This window comes from Bos mutus, chromosome 7 (genome assembly GCF_027580195.1).
Source record: "Bos mutus isolate GX-2022 chromosome 7, NWIPB_WYAK_1.1, whole genome shotgun sequence".
Taxonomy (NCBI): Eukaryota; Metazoa; Chordata; class Mammalia; order Artiodactyla; family Bovidae; genus Bos; species Bos mutus.
This window is the reverse complement of record NC_091623.1, coordinates 44,597,252-44,616,282: the sequence shown is the minus strand read 5'-3', so window position 1 is coordinate 44,616,282 and position 19,031 is coordinate 44,597,252. Positions and strand designations below refer to the sequence as shown.

Sequence of the window (19,031 nt, the reverse complement as noted above, 5' to 3'; positions counted from 1 at the left end):
ACACATTGCTTCACTGAGGGTCGTTACTGCTGAATGTTTCATCTTCTTTTGTAGCTTAGCCGGGCACAGAATTGGTTGTCAAGATTGGTCATCTTCTCTGAGCAATCTGAGCATTGTTGCCATCATGAAGCCAGCTCTCAGCCTGTTTTTTTCTTCTTTTTGTGTTCTGTGTTTTTAATCTTCTTTGCATTGCTTTTATACGCTTCACTGAGTGTCTGATATTTTGTGTTTTGACTGTGATATTTCTTAGTTATAGACTTAGGTTTATTGATCCTGATTTGGGCTCACTGGTTTCCTGAATCTGAGAATTTAGATTTTCATTCATCTGGGGAAATTCTGGCCACTGTCTCTTTGTACGCTGTGGCTCCCCAGGGTCTTCTGGAGGGGGCCGCCAGGGCTTGCTGCAGATGCAGGCATGGCAGTGAGGGGTGGGGCATCAGGGGCGCCTATAAGGGCTTTGGCCTGAGCCCTGGGCCAGGGCAGTGTCCTTTCCTCCATGTGGTGGATGACCAAGACTCCACTCGGGCTGATGCCCACCAGACCTCCAAGGGGGAGCTGGGTGATATGGGAGAGGGAAAGGAAAACATAGCCCTTGGAGGCAGGAACGGGCAGGCCTGTGACTGCAGTGGGCAGACAAGCTGTCTTCTGCCCACGCCCCTGCCGAGACCCCCCTCTATGGGCCAGGCAGCGGTCCTCAGGCTCCAGGGCACGTATGAATCACATGCAGAGCCTGTGAGCCGGTCTCCTGGCCCCATCTCCAGAGACTGCCTCGGCGGGTAAAGGAGGGCACCTGTGAAGCTGCGTGTGCAGGGGGATGCTGATGCTGCTGGCAGCAGGACCACACACTCGAGGAAGCCCACCGGGCTGGGGAGGGGAGCGGGCTGCTGGTGGCCCAAGGGCTGAGGGCTGTAACAGTCATCTCAGACGAGATGGAAAAGTCTGCCCGTGTGCCCTCCCCTCTGCAGCCCCTCTGGGAGGCCCCTGGGCAGTGGCTCTGCTCGCTCATTGCCTGGTCCCGTCTTCCCCAGGGGATGTAGGGGTCCCAGGAACTGGTGCCACACCCAGGTTGGTGTGAGCCCGCCCCTCTCCCGGGCACCCAGGAATCAGCACAACGCTGCACCAGAAGGAAAGCATGTTTAACCGATGGAGTTTAATGTATTCATGACACAAACACGGACCAGGTTGGGGCGGTGGTGTCCAAACACAGATGGGGATGGCCTGGGACCCCCACCCTCTGAGGCTGGGGGCCCACGCCGGACCCCTCTTCCCCTGGTGGGACAAACACTGATGTGGCTGAGTGACAGCATCATGTGGCACGGGCTGGCCCTGAGAAGGCGTCTCTATTCAAAGCTCCAGACCAGGAGCCTCCAGTCGAAGTGCCAGGCGCTGGGAGGGCGACCCGGTATCAGCCTCACTGGGGAGGAGGGTGAGGAAGAGGAAGCCTGTCCTCGCTAAGTGCTGCCTGAGAGCTTCAGGATGGGGGAGGGAGGCGCAGACGATGAGGATCACGTACACAGCGACGGCCCGAGACAAAATCTAGGAATGCTCGATAAACCCACAACGTTCAACACAATGGCAACACGACGGCAGCCCTGCCAGCCCGGCCAAAGAGCGGTCTGGGCAGCGCTTCCCAATCTTTTTGTGACTGGGAGCTGAACAGCACAGAGGCTGTATTTGACCTCTGGAGGGAAAGATGCCTTTCGCTCCCCCCAAATTGACTTAGGGGCTGAGAGACAAGACCTCTTGAAGATGAGCCTCTTCTGGGAAAAGGGGACTTGGGAGGTGAGAGCGGCGGTGGCAGAGCAGGTGCACCTGGAGGAGGGGCCCCTGGGTGGAGCCTGGAGGGGCGCCGGGGTCCAGGGGAGCCCCTCCTTCTGGCAGGCTGGGCAGGCGCTTCCACCAGGAGCCCCCATGCTGGGAGCGTGGGCCACGACGGCCCTTCACTGGGTCCGGAGCTGGTAATCTAGAAAGAGGGAGGGGGGTGTCCATTGTCTGCTCTGACCCTAGAGGAGGGGCCGCCCCACCTGCCCTGGCCCTGGGGTTGCTCCCTGAGCACCACCCTGGGGACAGTGGCACCCCCACCAGGGACCTTTTCAGCATCCCCCACCTGCCCCATGGGCGGGTCGCACGTACCTCCATTCTGAGTGATGTAACGAACCCACGGTAAGGCCTGGTAGCCACTCTTCTCGATGATCTTCAGGTAGCGCACCTGCAGCACAGGTACCAGGGCCCTAAGCATGCACACGCCACCCCCGCTCCTGGCTGCCCACCGAGTCATTCCTCCCGGGGCTGGGCTGAGACCAAGAGGGCCAGGGAGAGACGAAGCACCTTAGTCTGTATCACACTCAGGCCAAGGGAGGGTGGAGATGCTTCTAGAAGGTGTGGCAAAGAGCCAGATGTGCAGTCGCAGGCATGACCCTCTAGCAGATTCCTAGAGAAGGGGCCAATCCCAGGGTTTTCAGCCCCATACAGGGCTTCCGTGGAGGTGCCCAGGAAAATGGGCCCCACGGTGGCAAGTGTGTGAACAATAGTTTTGGGGGCTGAATGCATCTCTGAGCTTGGAGCACAGGTCAGGTCTGAGAAGACCACTGCGGGCCTCTTTCCATCAGAGCCAGGCTGCCCACGGAGATGGGCAGGGCTGGGGAGCAGCTTGGAGCCCCGGGACAAGTCAGCTAGCGCCCTTTGCTAACTGGCTGCACTGGTGTCTGTCACCTTTAACCCTCTGAACCTGGACTGATGCCTGGTCCCTGAGAGGCCCCACTGGGCCGTCCATGCCTGCTTTGGGGCCCCGGCAGCCCTGGTGGCACGTACCTGGATGCCAGAGGTAGTGAAGTAGGGGATCTCGAACTTGACGCTGATCGGGGGCTTGCCCTCCTTGTCCTCTGCCTCCACGCTGGGCAGGCCAAAGTGGGCCCGCATCAGGTACTCCTTACCGCCCTGGGGGAGCAGACCACAGAGGAGATGGTCAGGCGGAGACCCTGGCAGGTTCATCCAACAGCTGCCCCTGGAGGATGCCAGGCTGCGGCCTGGCCAACGAGTCCCTTCCTGCATGGTCTGTGGTCACTCAGGGCCTCGGCTCCTGCAACACACTCACACCCACACCAGCCCCGCTGGGGAAAATTAGTCCTCTAATTCTGAGGATGAAGAGAAACTTCTACAAGTTCCCAGGCACAGAAGCCTAGTTGCGTCAAGGAAAAGAACACTAGGGCTTGGGGAGGAAGAAGGGACAGGAAGAGCGAGCACTGGCAGGGGGCAACAGGGCTGCCTGGGACTCATGAGCTGGCCCTAGGTCTTCCCCTGGAAGGGAAAGGCTCTGGTCCGGGGAGCTGAACAATGACTCCAGAGATGGGACCTGTAGTGGGGGAAGGAATGGCTTCCCTGCTGGTGCAGTGGTAAAGAATCCACCTGCCAATGCAGGAGATGCTGGTTCGATCCCTGGATCAGGAAGATCCCCTGGAGAAGGAAATGGCCACGCACTCCAGTATTCTTGCCTGGGAAATCCCATGGACAGGGGAGCCTAGCAGGCTACAGTCCACGGGGTTGCAAAGAATCGGACACGACTCAGAGACTGAACTCTCAGCCGTGAGGGGTCAGGAGTCCTGGCCTGGTTGTCCCAGGGCCTGGTGAGTAACACAGAACTGCAGGGAGCAGTAGGAAATGCAGCTCCCATCACACCAGGACACAGAGGGTTTTGATCCTCAGGCCTTTGGCAACATGAGTCACTGCTGACCAGGGCTGCCTTTGCATGGCCTCGGCAGAGCAGCACAGAGCTCTGCCTCCCCAGTGCTCAGCCCCCCCTTCCAGGGATGAAGTGAGTGGTCAGGATCTGCTCATCAGTGCAGGCGTGTGGACTCTGCCTGACTTGGTGCTGCGTGCTCAGTGAAGATTCTGGGACAAGGGGAGAATAACGCAGTCTCAGCAACAGACAAAGCAGGGCTTCCCTGGTGGCTCAGTGGTAAAGAGTGCTTGCCAACGCAGGAGACACAGAATCGATCCCTGATCTGGGAAGATCCCACAGGCTGTGGAGCAACTAAGCCCATGCTCCACAGCTGTGGAACCTGTGCCCTACAGCCGAGGAACCGCAACTACTGAGCCCACACACCCTAGACCTGTGCTCCACGACAAGAGGAGCCACCGCAACGAGAAGCCCAGCACCACAACTGGAGAGTGGCCCCTGTTCCTGTTTACCGAAACTAGAGGAAAGTCCACGCAGCAGCGAAGACCCAGCACAGCCCCAAATAAATAAAATTATGTAAAAAAATAGACAAAGCAGGCAGCAAAGGAATAAAACCAGCTGCATCAGCCTGTGCATGAAACAATAACCAGACCAAAAACCTCAGCTTTATAAAAACCAAGAGGAAAATGAAAGCAAAAGAATATGCAGAGGTGGGCCCTCCCCGGCGGGTGGCAGAAGTCTGCAAGCCTACCTTTGTCAGTCATGTCCATGTAAATGGCTTTAATTTCCTCTGTTAATGAGACTTGGAGACTGGCTCACAGACCAAAACCCATCTCTCCACTGTAAAAGCAGAGTCAGAAAGACGAAACCAGTAGAAAGAATGGGTGAAGGCATGCTGGCTAAAGTCAAACAAAGCAGAGCAGGGCTGGGCTTCCCTGCAGTCCAGTGGTTCAGAATCTGCTGACCAATGCAGGGGACAGATTTGATCCCTGTTGGATCTCACATGCTGCAAGGCAACTGAGCCAATGCGCCACAACTGCTGAGCCCACATTCTACAGCCTGCAAGCTGCAACTGAACTACTGAAGCCTGTGCTCTGCACCAGGAGAGAAGCCCCTGCAATGAGAGCCTATGCACAGCAACTAGAGGGTAGCCTTCACTCACCATAATTAGAGAAAGCCCGTACATAGCAATGAAGACCCAGCACAACCAAAAATGTTTTTAAAAAAAAAAAAAAAAAAAAAGCACAGCAGGACTGCTGCCACAGGGGAGAATTAAGGGCAAAGAATTCCAGGTGCAGAGGACAACTGTTCACAGCCTGAAAGGCTGCTGTCCTACAAATCCACAGGGAAGACACAGTAGTTATGAGTGTCTATGCACCAGGTAACACGCACAACTTCTGTGAAGCAGATGCTACGAGAGAGGAGACAGGAACCAGAGGAAGGCAGAGCTGGCCCAGCTCTCTGTGTGGCTGATGCCGTCATGGCATCATAGCAGACCTCACGGTGCTTGTGTCAAGTTCTCTACCCCAGTTACAGAGGCCTTGTCTTCTCAAGTACATGTGGGATATTCACAAACTTTGACCTTATATTAACACACAATGAATACTTCAATACATCTTATAAGCAGAATAGCATGAATAACCTTTTCTAACCTCAGTGCACCAAACTCAAAGTGAAGATAAAATGGAAAAGAAAAGTCCCTTTGACCAGAAAAACAGAAAACGAACAAAACGAAAAAATACTCATTCGATTACAGAATTTCTAGATAATAGTACCAAATATTACATGCCCGTTCTATGGGTTATATAGCTAAGGCAGGGTTCAGAAGAATATCTGTGGTTTAAATATTTATATCAATACAAATTTTAAAAGAAAATAATAAAATTTTTAAAACTTGAAAATCAGGACAAAGGATGAAGAAATTAAAGACTTATAAAACTGAAAAATATGACAAACAAACTAAAAAGTGAATCTGGAAAAAAAATAGACAAACCACTAGGTAACCTTATCAAGGAAAAGAAGTAACAAAAATGCAAAATAAGATATAACAAGGCAGAAGTCACTGTCATAAGAGAAGGGGAAAAAGAAACTCCTTTCTACAACTCTGTGTAGGCAAATTTGAAAACCTGGTTAGGATGGATAGGTCTTTATTTTGTAGGAAAATAAAAATTTACCCAAACTGACTCCAACAGAAATAGAAACTCGAAATGGCCTAATTTCCACAGATGAGTTAGAAAGAGTATCAGAGAGACAGATGGCCATACACAGCCAAATCTATCAATCCCCTCAAGGCCAGATGATCTCAGGGCCACTTTAAAGCTGTTCTGCAGCATGGAAGAGGGAGACCAAAAAAACTATGAAACAGGTACAACATTGACACCTGAGATAGAGGTACCAAAAAAAGGTCAATCTCAGTCATGAATCTCAATGTAAAAATACTACATACAATGTTAACCAACAGCATTAATGGCACATCAAAGAGAAGACGTATCATGATCAACTGGAGTTTGCCAGAATGCAAGGACGGTTCAAGACCCATCCTGTGTTGATACCTGAACTTACAGACACTGAAGAGGCATTTGGCTACATTTGTTGCCCTTTTGTGCTAAAAACACAGCAAAGCAGAACTGGAATAAATTGCAGCCCAAAGCAGCAAGACACTGAAAAAGGGAAACCCTAGCAGTTCCGGTTGGAGGCAAAGCCAGGAGGCTGCTCTCTACCACCACTTACAGGCATGGAGACAGGAATGGAAGCAGGGAGATGCCAGGGTCATAAGGTGCCCAAGAATAGGAGAGGAAAAGGGGTAACTGCAACTGCCGCACACATATGAAAGAATATCTAAGAACCCAAGAGAACTGAAAAAAAACTACCACAATCAAAAAGATTACAAAGCGAAAATAGCCCAGAGGCAAGGCTGAAAGACAAGCAGCAAACTAAGGAAACCCTCTGCAACTGCTGTCAGAGAAAAGTACTCACCTGCCCGTGTGCAAACGGCTTTTGGAAACCAACAGGAAAGTGACCAAACTTGACAGAAAAGTGAGCAAAAGGACAGCTACTCCAGTTTCCAGAGCAAGGAACACAAACGGCCCCGAGACAAAGGGAAAAGGCACCGCGTCTTTTTACCATGAGGAACGTGCAGTCCGTGCAGCCTCATTCCTGCCTTCCAGTCCCTGGGCACTCTGCCCACAAACCCAGACTCAAGAGCTCGAAATCCTGAACACCAGCCAGGCGGCCATGCCAGCTTGTGGGTCGGGCAGCAGGTGCTCTATGTTCCTGGAGCTGGTGCTGCTCTGCCCCAAGGCAGGCAGTCTGCGCCCCTGGAGGCAAGCTGAGTTCCAAACAGGAGCGGCAGGCAGAGAAAGAAGGGCAACAGGAGGCTGGGGCGGGGGTGCTAACCTGACTCTGGAGACAGGCGGGTGCACGCACAAGACGAAGGTGGAACACCCCCACCCCACCCGCCCCTGTTCTCCACCCACCCTCCCTTCTGAGCCTCCCTGAAGCCGCAGGCGGGGATCCCGGCCGTGGGCTTGAGGGGCCCGCACTGGTCAGGCTGCCACGCTGCGTGGGACCCAGGGAGCAGGCGGGTGTGGGTGAGGGTCTGGGGGGTGCCCTGCCGAGAGGGTGCTCACCGGGAAGGACTTGATGGACCAAACGATCTCACTGTTCTCGGGCACCCACTTGACGCTCCCCACTGTCGTCTTGAACTTGGGTGAGTCGGCATCGTTGGGCACAGGGATGTGGATTTCCACATTGTTGGCTGTTGATCGCCGCTTGAACTGGCTCTTGGCCTGGAGATGAGGCAGTGGGGCCAAGGGTGAGGAGGGTGAAGGTGAGACAGCCCAGCTCCCACTCAGCCTGCTCCCCAAGGGCCACAAACCCCTTAGCCTGGCCTGTGGGATTCCCCCAGCCTCTCCTGCCCTCTGAGGTTTTCTTTAAGCTCAACTTTGGAAGGTAACCTCTACCCGCCTGTCTCCTCAGCCTTTGGGGCTTCCCATCCTTCTCTGCAGTCCTGGCCTCCGGGGACAATGTCTGCATCACCCGGACTGGCCTGGGATGGATGAAGTCACTGGGTGGCAGATGTGTGCCACCTGGACACTCAGTCACAGCCTGCTTCCACGGTGGCAGCACCTAGGACCTGGGGTGTGTGTCCCGTGTCCCAGGCCCACTCTCGGTGAGCTCACAGGGAGACAACATGGATGGCAGCCACAGGTTGAGCCCCGGGGCAGGGCTCACAAGAGCCCCCGTGTGCCCCTAGTTCTGCGTTAGGACCCTGTGTCAAAGGCGCTAGACAGGCCAGAGATTCCGGAAAGCCCGTACCATGCGGGGCCACCCACGTCCCCCTCTCTTATGCCCTGCACATCTGGCTGACGCTGCGTGCAGGATGCACACGCACCTTGATCATGTACTCGATGCGGCTGTGGGAATGCTTTTCAATCACGGACTCGATCCAGATCAAGGGCTTGACCTGTTGGGGAGAGGGAACACGGTGCTCTCGCCTAGTTGTTTTACAAAGCTCCCTTTCACAGAGGAGAAACAGGGCAAGTGACCACTGGGCCTGGTGTGAGCCCAGCACCGGGGCTCTTGGGAGAATCCAAGCCGGTGCCAGGATGGGTCAGAACAGAGAGAGAATGCAGAAAGCATCACAGAGGACACTCTGGGGCGCTGCTGGGGAAAGGGGGCAATGGCGCAAAGGGTCTGACCTCCTCAAAGTTCGGAGCCTCGTGTTGACAAGCAGGCTCCTTGGAGCCCGGCTGCCCCTGGGGCACTGTGCCCGTCCCACGGATCACCTCACAGACCCGAGACTCACCATGGAGGCGGCGGCTCCCACCCAGCAGGGAAGGGGGGCGCTGCCGGGGCGAGGCGGGGGTGGGAGCCTGGGGCCCAGGCGCCGGCGACTGTGCACTCACGTGCGTGTTGAGGCGGTAGGACATGAGCTCGAACTCGCCGTCGGGCGGGATGAAGGAGATGGTGCGGTCGTTCTCAAAGCGCGAGAGCCGCACGCACTGGTGGAACTTCACGTCCTCCAGCTCCACGGACTTGCTTTTGCCACCTGCAGGGAGTGGGGGTGTGAGGGCGTGACAGGCAGACCCTGGGTCCCCAGGGCCCTCTCTCAGCAATGGTGCCCCTCGGTCTGGGGCCCAGCCCTGCAGAGCAGAGCTGCTTCCAAATCTGTGAGAGCGTCTTGGGCCACAAACACCAAGGTGGCTGGCTCTTGAGACAGGCATCCCCACCTCTCCTCACCCCAGGAAGCCCCATCACATCTCAACACTGGGCTGAGGGCAGAGCTGGTGGGCGGTTCACTCTGAGCCCCTAGCCTAGGGTGCTGCCTGGGACGTGTTTGCTGAATGACGAACAGACCCCACTGGGCGTGCTCAGGGATGACTCGGGGTCCCCTGAGGGCCCTGGGCCTGTAGTCCCTGGGATCCCATCTCAGTTTCTCGGCCCAGAGAGGCTGAGGGTCGGGCCCAGTCCTGGGAGGGGAGCTGCTCTGCTGGGTGGATGTCTGAGAGGCCCTCACGAGCGCTACTGCTGATGTAACTACGACAACCTTCCTGTGGGTGGGAGGGGAGGCTGGAGGTCAAGCTTGGGAGCACCAGAGCCCCAGCAGCCCTGGGCTTCTGAGGCCATCCCAGGCTGCCACTCCACAAAGCATTATACTCAAGCCAGGCAGGGCGAGCTTGAGCCGCTGTTGTGGTTTCTGCACAGCCCAGCCCCAACGCCAGGGGTGAGGACAGAAACTGGGCCCAGGAGGAGACGAGCCCTGCAGTCCCTGCAGGAGGGCGGGGCTGAGGACCTTCTGTGTGACCACCGAGGTGCCCATGTGCACGTGTGGCCTGAGAGGCGACATGGGGATTGGACTGGAGGATTTTTCACTCCCCCGTGTCCTCCAGGCCCAGGCGTTAGCTGACCAGTTTTCACCATTGTAAACAACGCGACAATGTTTCTAAGGCAATATGCCTAAGGTGAACTTGTTGACCACTCAGGTGGACGCTCCCGGGCCTGGGCGGGGTACTCACGGCCCGTGTTGTCGAAGAGGACCTTGTCGTTGAGCCCCAGGCGCAGCTCAGGCATGCCGGACAGGAAGACGCGCATCTTGATGGAGCCTACAATCTCACTGCGCAGGACGTTCCCGTTGGCACTGACCTGGGGGGTTGGGGGGCCGGGGGTGAGGGGAGGCCCCGCACCAGCGGCCACTGTCCCTCACCACGCTGTGTGACCCTCCCAGCCAATCCCACTAGCGAAGCCCTTCTCTGTCCCCTGGCTGAGGAGGCAGTGTCAGGGCAGACCTGGAAGGCAGACACCCGTGGGCCCTGCCCTCTAGGTCTCAGGCCACAGCAGGCTCCTCCTTCTTGGATGGGCCAGCTGATGCTGTGCCTGGAATCCTTTTGGGGGCTCTTGCACACACTGACCCCTCTGAGGTGCCCTAGGATGCCCAGGGCAGACCTGGTGGCTGGAGGCTGTGTGCTTGGCTGGCCTGGGCAGGGATTCTATCAGTGTCTGCTCATCTACTGGGCTCTGTGAGCTTTTCTCAGAGCAGAGCGGACTCACTTTCCGGAAATCTATTTCTTCATGGGCCAGGTGAGGCTACTTTATGTTCTAGGTGAGCCTAGGGCTTGTTGAAGATGGAGCTGCCTGGGTCCTGCTCCCAGGGCTGCTCTGAGGTCTGATGCAAAGTAACAATTACACTTAAGCAAATACAATCCCAGCTCTAACACTGCCTGGGCAGTTCCTCCTTGACCGGGAGGGGCAGAGACTCGGGCGACTTTTAACTCCTGTGCAGACTGGAAGGCATCTGAGAGTGCAACTGAAAATCACAGCACACAGGAAACAGCCTTGTGGACACAGCCGGGGAAAGAAAGGGTGGGATGAATGAGACGGCACACAGAAGGGAAACATACACCACCGTATGGAAAATGGACAGCCGGCGGGAACCTGCTGCATGACGCAGGGAGCGCAACCCAGTGCTCCGTGACAACCTAGAGGGGTGGGTCCTATGGCTGATCCACAGGTATGCACATGTATGGCAGAAACCATCACAGTACTGTAAATCAATTATCCTTCAGTTAAAAATACATACATTTTTATAAATAAATGGAATAAACATCACAGCAGGACGATGGGTAAACCCGGGGGGTGTCTGGAGGGAGCCGGGCTGCTGCAGCACATCTCCACGGCCCCATTTTAGAGATGCGGACACTGAGGCATGGAGCAGCTGGCAGAGGTTCTGGGGCCGCAGCCCGGCCCGCCACCCCATAGTGCCCTTCTGTGAGGATGCCACATCCACACCGGCAAGCAAAGCAAACTCAGAGCCCTAGGGCCACACTGGCCACTCCTTGGGAGGCCCTGACTCCCAAATTTCTGCGGAGAAGCAGGAAAATCTGTCCAGTCTTTAACTCAAATATCTGGAAGTGCCGTGGGCAGGCATGGGAGACCTTCACCTCTGAGGGAAATGACTCAGAAAAAGGCACAAAACAGCACGGGAGGCCCTGCCACCTCCCGTCACTCACCACGCTCTGACCTCGCTGGCCTCTCGCTGTCCTTGCCTCAGCAGGCAGCGCGTGACCTGACCCCCATCTGCCTGCCCGTCCACCTCCGTCCACACCCTGGTGAGGAGTCGGGTAGGGTTGCTCACTGCGGGGTCCAGCGTGAGGACGGTGCCTGGGGCAGCGTGCACTCGTGAGTCCGTGCAGACATGGCCCCTCACCCCTGAGCTCTGGGCAGCTGGCACGCCACCGCCTTACTCTGCGGGTTCTCAGTGCTCCCCCCAACTGGACTGAGTTCTCCTTCTCTGGGGGGCTATCCCCCCTGGGGGAGCGGGGGCTGTGCAGCCCTCTAGAGCTGAACGATGGCAAAGGAGGCTTGGGAAGTGGAGACAAAAGCCATGCAGCCTTTAAGGCCAATGCTGGCCGTGACAGGCGGCCCAAAGTCGGTGCCGTCCCAGGGCAAGCGTGGAAGAGCCGAGTGTCAGCAATACGGCTGCTAATTATACCTGTAGAACCAGATTTTCAGAATCTGGAGGCCAGTGTTGATTTTGGAGGCCGCCAGCTCTGCCGTCAGACTCAGGAAGGTGTACTCTAACATGCCTGGGATGCCCACACTGCCTCGTGCTGCCCCTTGTATGAGAGGACAGGGCTCCCTGGACGGTGCCATGTGTGCGGACACAGGGGCTGGGGCAGCCCGGAGCTCCCAGTGCTCTCCTGGGCAGCTGCTTACAAACTGCTCCCTGGGATTTGCTTCTGCACCTCAGGACACCTGAAAACATGTCTGGGCTCAGTAAATGATCCAGATGAAGGTCCTCCGGCAGGAGGGGAGTGCAGTGAGCCACTGTCGCCTCAAGGCTTAGAAAATAAAGATGGGAGATACATTTACATGCAGTCCACTGAAGAATTTTTTGGAAAGTGTCTCACTCAGGAATTCCACGCCTGGGCACTCAGCCCTCCAGAGATCCTGCCCAGGTAAGGGAGATGCCCAAACACACATGAGGATGAGCAATCATGCTCATTTCTGCACTGGTTGGAACAGCCAAAAATGGGCAAACCTAAGTAGCCCATGTGACGGGTTTGGCCCAGTCTGCCCTGGTTTGCCCAAGTACTGGGAGTGGAGGTCTTCTGTGTGGAGACAGGCAGGCTGCAAGTGAGATGAAATTGGCTCGCATCACCCGTTCTCTGCCACCGACCACAGCTATAAAATCTGGGCAGGGCGTTTCCCTGATGGCTCAGTGGTAAAGAATCCACCTGCCAATGCAGGAGATGCAGGGTTGACCCTTGATCTAGGAAGATCCCACATCATCCCTTAGTTGCAGAGCAACTAAGCCCATACGCCACAACTGCTGAGCCTGGGAACTGTGACTATTGAAGCCCACACACCCTAGAACCTGTGCCCCACGACAAGAGAAGCCACTGCAGTGAGACGCCCGTGCGCTGCAACTAGAGAACAGCCCAAGCATTAACACAGCATGTTAATTAATTAAATAAAGTTAAAAATCAGCAATAACAAAAAACCTGGGCAGAATGCATGGGCAACTATTGGGAGACCAAAAAGGCGGATCCAGAAGAGCTGGCCGGACGGGCAGTGTCTCCCGCCCGCCGTGACGTGAAGGTGCAGCAGAGGCCTGGGAGTGGAACTGAGCAGTGGGGTGTAGCCAGAGCTTGCAGAAGCCTCTAGTTCTGACTTCAGGGCCGGAAGGGGAACTCCTGCCGCTCAGAGGGAATACGGAAATCCCCCGTTTCTCCCCCCTTTCAGTTTTCTCACGGCTGTCTGGGGCCCAGGCAACTGAGCTGCTTTTCCAGGGGTGGGGGTGCTAAACCTAGGATTCCAGCCCAAGTGCAGACCAGCACAAGAGGAGGCATCTAGAGCCCTAAGTTTTTGGCTACAGACCCAAGAAAGGAAGGCCCAGGCAGCCAGAGAGCACAGGTATACAGCAGACAGTGAGAGGTTCAGGAGAGCAACCTCAGGAAGTTGTTTATGTCTCCAGACCTCTCTAGAACCAGGTGTGCACAGACAAGATCCTACGGCCAAAGGCCTTGAGAACCAAACTGTTCCCAGGCCCAGATGGACCGCTGGATGCTGCATATTTGGAACAGATGCAAAAGCAAAGGGCACAAAGGCTTTGAAAACTGAACTGATACTCATGGCTCATAGACTGAAACTTATGGCCTGAACCTAACCAGGTCAATTGTCAGCTAAAACAAACCAAAAAAAATCACCATTTTCAGTATAATTTAAATAAGACCTAGAATCCTACTGCAACATATAACCTAAAATTACGTAGCATACAAAGAACCACGAAAATTTCAGCTCACATGAAAATACAATCAACAGCCACCAATACTGACATGGATGTTGCGATTCTATGAAGAAGACTTTAAACCACTATGGGAAAAATCACAAATACTCTTACAACAAATGTCAAACTAGAAAGTCTCAGGAAAGAAGTAAGACTATAAGGAGAAGGATCAAATGGAAATCTTAGATCCGAAAAATACAGTAACAAACTAAAAACTCACTGGATGGGCTCAAGAGCAGAATGGAGATAACATAGTAGGAAAAGGGCCAGTGAACTTGAAAGCTGATCAACAGGAATTATCCAATCTAAACAACAGAAAGAAAGATGGAGCAGAATGAACAGAGGCTCAGAGACCCTGGGGACAATCACAAAAGGGCTACCATTTATGTTACTGGGGTCCAGAAGGAAACAAGAGTGAAACAGTAAAAACATATTTGAAGAAATGATGAATAAAAACATCTCAAGTTTGGTGAAATACATAAGTCTATAGATCCAAGGAGCTGAACAAAACCCAAACAGCAGGAACTCAAAAATATCCATACCTAGACACATCATAAACTATCTGCTGAAAACTAAAGACAAAGGAAAAATCTGAAAAGCGGCCAGAGAAAAACTACATATTATTATTACCTACAGGGGAATACTGATGTGAGTGACTGGATTTTCATCAGAAATCACTGAGCCCAGAAGGAAGTGGTACAACGTTTTTAAGGTACTAAAGGAGAGCTGTCAACCCAGAATTTGATATCCAGAGACAGCATCCTTCTGGAAAGAAGGTGAAATGAAGACATTCTCAGATGAAGGAAAACCAAGGGACTCTGTAGCCTGTTGCCCTGTTCTGAAAGAACTGCTAAAAGGAGCATTTTAGACAGAAGTAAAACTGTACCAGAAGGAAACCTGGAAAACTGGGAGTGAGGGGAGAGCAGCAGGAATAGTAAATACCTGGGAAAATAAGGTAGAGAGTCTTCTTTTCCTCCTCAGTTCTTTAAAGTATGCTTGGTAATTGAAAGCAAAAATGTTTAACACTAATACGGTTTTCAGTATAGAGAGACAATTGTATAGGACAACTCTACAATGGGGTAGTAAAGTTTCTAAATTTCAAATAAAGTTGTAAAATATTAACTCTAAGTAAATGATAAGAAAGTATGTATTTTATAGCAACCACTAAAAAAAACTATCCAAAGAAAAAATGACAAGAGTGAAGAAACAAAATGGAACACGACAAGTGTTCAAGTTTAACTGGTATTTACAGAACACTCTCTCCAAAAAGGGCAGAATGTACACTTTTTTCAAATGTACATGGACATTCACCCAGACAGATCGATCATATTTTGGATCATTAATCTTAACAAACTTTAAAGAACTGACAGTAATATAAACTATATTCTCAGACAATAACAGAATTAAATTAAAAGTCAATGACAAGATAACAGAAAAATCTGTAAACATTTAGAAATTAAACAACACACTCATTAAGTAATCCATGGGTCAATGGAAGTCTCCAGGAAAATGTGAAAATATCTTCAACAAAAATGAAAACCCAATGTTATCAGTCTAGAATACAGCTAAAGCAGTGCTTAGAGAGAAATTTATAGCATTAAATGTTTGTATTAGAAAGAAGAAAGGCTTCAAATTAGTATCTGCTGGGGGCCAGAGTGAGGTACTCCGCCCATGGCAAAGGTCATGAAGAAGGAGGCTCGACATATGCAAAGGCGGGATCGAGCCTCAGGAGTCCCCCTGGAAATCCTCGAGCATCTACCCCCATAACCAGAGCCTGCCTACTTTACTACTTTGTGCTCTCACCTACACCTCTGACTTTATGAGGGGCTGTCCCCCACCACCTCTTTCGGAGTAGGAGTTAACCTAGAGCTCCAGTTAATAAAAACTCCTGGGCGTGACAAGAGTGTTTTAACCTACAAACTCCTCTGAAGGTTCTCTGGCCTGCCTGACAGCCTTGTCCAGCCACATGTGATCGCTCACAGCCTCCCAACCGTGAGAGGCACGAGATGCTTTAAACCTTCTAAAAACAGGTTCCTTAGAAAAGTTAGAAAACTATTAGTATAAGTATAATGGGCTGATGAGAAACTGTATTGGTGAAGGGTTTTTCATTTGTTGAGCCAATGTTTGTTGCTAAGTCTCCACATCCCCTGCCCTTACACACCTTAATGAGTATATAGAAGAAATAAGTATTAACCTTTGATATTAATCACGTTAGACCTTAGGCTAAGTAAATTCTTTCCTTAACTAAAACCCACTACACCCTCACCCTATAGGAATGTAACTTTATTTGGGTGGCGTCTGTTTTAAGGATAATCACCCCTGGAGAAATAAGTGTCCTGGTTGACTGACCGCTGTCACAAGGAGAGGGTCATAAATTGTCAGCAGGCCCCCTGGCCAGAAGATGATGTAACACCCCTAAGACCTCTGTATACATTTGTATGAAGCACCTGACTTTGATAAAAGTCAGGACTGCTGACCCCGTGTGACTTTTGCATAACATCTCAGTGTATAAAAGTAGACCATGGAAAATAAAAAATTGGGATCAGTTTCTCGAAATACTGGTCTCCCCATGTCGCTCTCTCTCTCTCACTCTGGTTGAGTGTCCATCTGGAGCGCGGAACCCGCCATGCTTACTAATTATGCCTGGGCTTCTAAGATCCGCCTGGGGAGGCCTCAGTGTCTCCTCTCCTTCGGGAGAACGGAAGGACGCCTGCGGCCTACGTAAGTGGTGCAAACTTCTTGCCTTGAAGTTTTATTGGTCTCCCGCGTAAACCAAGCTACTCAGCCTCTTTTCTCCACTGAATTTTCCTACTGAGCTATCCTCATCCTAGTACTCTTTATATCTTTGATAAAATATTTAAATAAATAGGTCGCCGACGCCGTCCCCGCTTCGAATACCCTGGATCAGCCGGGGCAGGACCCCGGCAAGTATCTTCAGTTACCACTTTAAAAAGCTAGCAAAAGAAGAGCAAAGTGAGCCAAAATCACAAGGAAGACAAAAGCAGAAGTCAATGTAATTGAAACAGAAAGACAATAGGGGAAATCGATGAAATCAAAGCCGATTCTTTGTGTAGGTCAACGAAACAGATAAATCTCTCATAAGAGTGACAAAGAGAAAAGAAAGACAACATAAATTACCAATATCAGAAATGAAAGAGCGGTGTCAGTACAGACCTTGCACATATTAAAAAGCTAATAAGGGAATACTACAAACAACACTGCATATGAACTCTGACTTAGATGAAACAGACCAATTTCTTAAAAACCGCAAACTACCAAAACTCACTCAAGATGAAACAGAAAACCTAATCCATCCTACAGCTGTTATATAATTGAAATCTGTAGTGAAAAATACTCTGAAAAAGAAATCTCCAGGCTCAGATAGTTTTACAGGTGAATTCTAACAAATAAAATTAAAAATAAGCAATTTGCGATAGCTTCCCCAAAATGAAATACTCAGGTGTAAATCTAACATGAAAATTTGTACATGGTAAAAACTATAAAATGTTGATGAAAGAAATAAAATATTATCTAAATATATAGAGAGAGACATATTTCTCATGGATTGTGAGACTTAATATACTAAAGATATCAAATCTCTCCAAATTGATTTAACAGAGTTATTTAACTCAATTCCAATCAAAACCCCAAAGCAAGTGGATTCTAAAATTCTATAAAAGGAACTAAAGAGCTAAACAATTTTGAAAAACAAGACTGTCAGGAGGATCACATTATCTGGTTTTCAGACGTACTATAAAGATAGTTATTAAGACTGTGTGGTACTGGTGAAGAAACAGGTACGCAGATCAACGGAAAAGAACAGAAACCAGAAGCAGACTTGTACAATATAGCAAATTAATTTTTGACAGAAATGCAAAAGCAATTCAATGGAGAAAGGATAATCTTTTTAAAAAAATGATGTTAGAACAAGGAAAAAAATTGTTCAATGTGCAAAAAATGGATATAAGCCTCATACCTTACACAAAATTTAACTAAAAATTGATCATAGATCTAAATATAAAACTATAATCTTTTAGAAGAAAACTCAGGAGAAAAATCTATGTGACCTTGGGTTTGGCAATGAGTTCTCAGACATGGCACCAAAAGCATAATCAGTTTAAAATTTTGATATTTGGGGTTTTTTTCTGAATATTTTTTTTCTGTGGACCATTTTAAAATCCTTTATTGAATTTGTTATAATACTGTTTCTGTTTTGTTTTGGTTTTTTGGCTGAGAAGTATGTGAGATCTTAGATCCTCAACTCAGGATCAAACCTGTACCCCCTTCATTGGAAGGTGAAGTGTTAACCAATGGGACTGCCAGGGAAGTCCCTAAATACTTGATACGTGGACTTTCTCAAAAACTTCTGCTCTGTGAAAGAAATGCCAACAGAATGAAAAATGACAGACTCAGGAGAAAATATTTGCAAATCACACATCACATTGGATAAAGAAAAAAAAAAAAAAAAGACTATCCAATACAAAGAATTTTCAAAACTCAGCAATCAGAAAACAAACTCAACTTAAAAATGATCAAAGGCATGAAAAGACATGCCTCCACAGATATATGGATGACAAAGAGGCATACAGCAAGATCATTAGCCATTAGGGAAATGTACATGAAAGCCATAACACGATAGCTAGTGGGATGACAAGAATGAAAACGCTGATCAAGGATGTGGAGCGACTGGAATTCTCATCCACTGCTGGTGAAAACGCAAACATGTTACTGGAGAACAGTTGGACAGTTGCTTATAAAGTCAAACATACACTTACCAGATGACCCAGCAATCCCACTCCTGGGTATTTGCCCTAGAGAGATGGAAACTTCTGTCTACACATAAATCTATACAGAAAATGCTCATAGCAACTCTTCACAATTGCCAAACACTGGAAACAACCCAGATGTCCTTTGATGGGTGAATGGATGAACCAACTGTGATTCACAGTATAAAATAAATGAACCAAAGAAGACATACAATTTGGATAAACAGAGCAACGTGGATGAATCTCAAGGCCATATATTGAAAGAAGTCAGATTCAAACTGACACACACTGTATGATTCCACTCACACAACAATCTCAAAAAGACACAGCTGCTGTGATCCGCAGGCGCAGCTGCTGGGGCGGGACAGGTGGGAGGGTGTGGCTACTGAGAGGCAGCAGGGGCGGGGTGTTTGAGGGGATGGAGCTATTCTGCTGCCCAGTTATGATCATGGGTACACAAGTTTGTACATGTGCTCAAATTCACAGAAGATGTGGTCAGTTACCAACTAACAATAACTTAATAAATAAAACTAAAGAAACAAACATGCACAAAACAGTACAAACCAAACCCCAAGCAACTCCAAAAGCCAGCTGTAGGAGAACTACACCTTACGCTCTCAGTTTTACACAAAACAATATCTGTCTGCAAACCTACAGCAGGAGGGGCTGAAAGATGACAATGAATCCTTCTGTGATGTGGCCTTTCAGATTGCGGAGCCCTGCACTTGCCTGCTTTCTAATTATTGTTTTACTTTTGCCTGGAAGCATGCAGGATCCTAGTTCCCCAACCAAGGTCGAACCC

General features: G+C 50.6%; 1 protein-coding gene across 1 annotated transcript in view; it reads right to left on the bottom strand.

Annotated features, from left to right (window-relative positions):
- Positions 1 to 1,130: 1,130 nt before the first annotated feature.
- AP1M1 (adaptor related protein complex 1 subunit mu 1) overlaps positions 1,131 to 19,031 on the bottom strand; it is a 29,905-nt gene continuing 12,004 nt past the window's right edge. The window contains exons 6-12 of the mRNA XM_005901463.3: positions 9,694 to 9,820; positions 8,584 to 8,726; positions 8,070 to 8,141; positions 7,306 to 7,464; positions 2,812 to 2,937; positions 2,134 to 2,209; positions 1,131 to 1,963 (exon numbers count right to left, since the gene is read on the bottom strand). Of these exons, the coding sequence (XP_005901525.1) occupies positions 1,941 to 1,963; positions 2,134 to 2,209; positions 2,812 to 2,937; positions 7,306 to 7,464; positions 8,070 to 8,141; positions 8,584 to 8,726; positions 9,694 to 9,820 (726 nt within the window). The 3' untranslated portion in view covers positions 1,131 to 1,940. The remainder of the gene's footprint in view (positions 1,964 to 2,133; positions 2,210 to 2,811; positions 2,938 to 7,305; positions 7,465 to 8,069; positions 8,142 to 8,583; positions 8,727 to 9,693; positions 9,821 to 19,031) is intronic.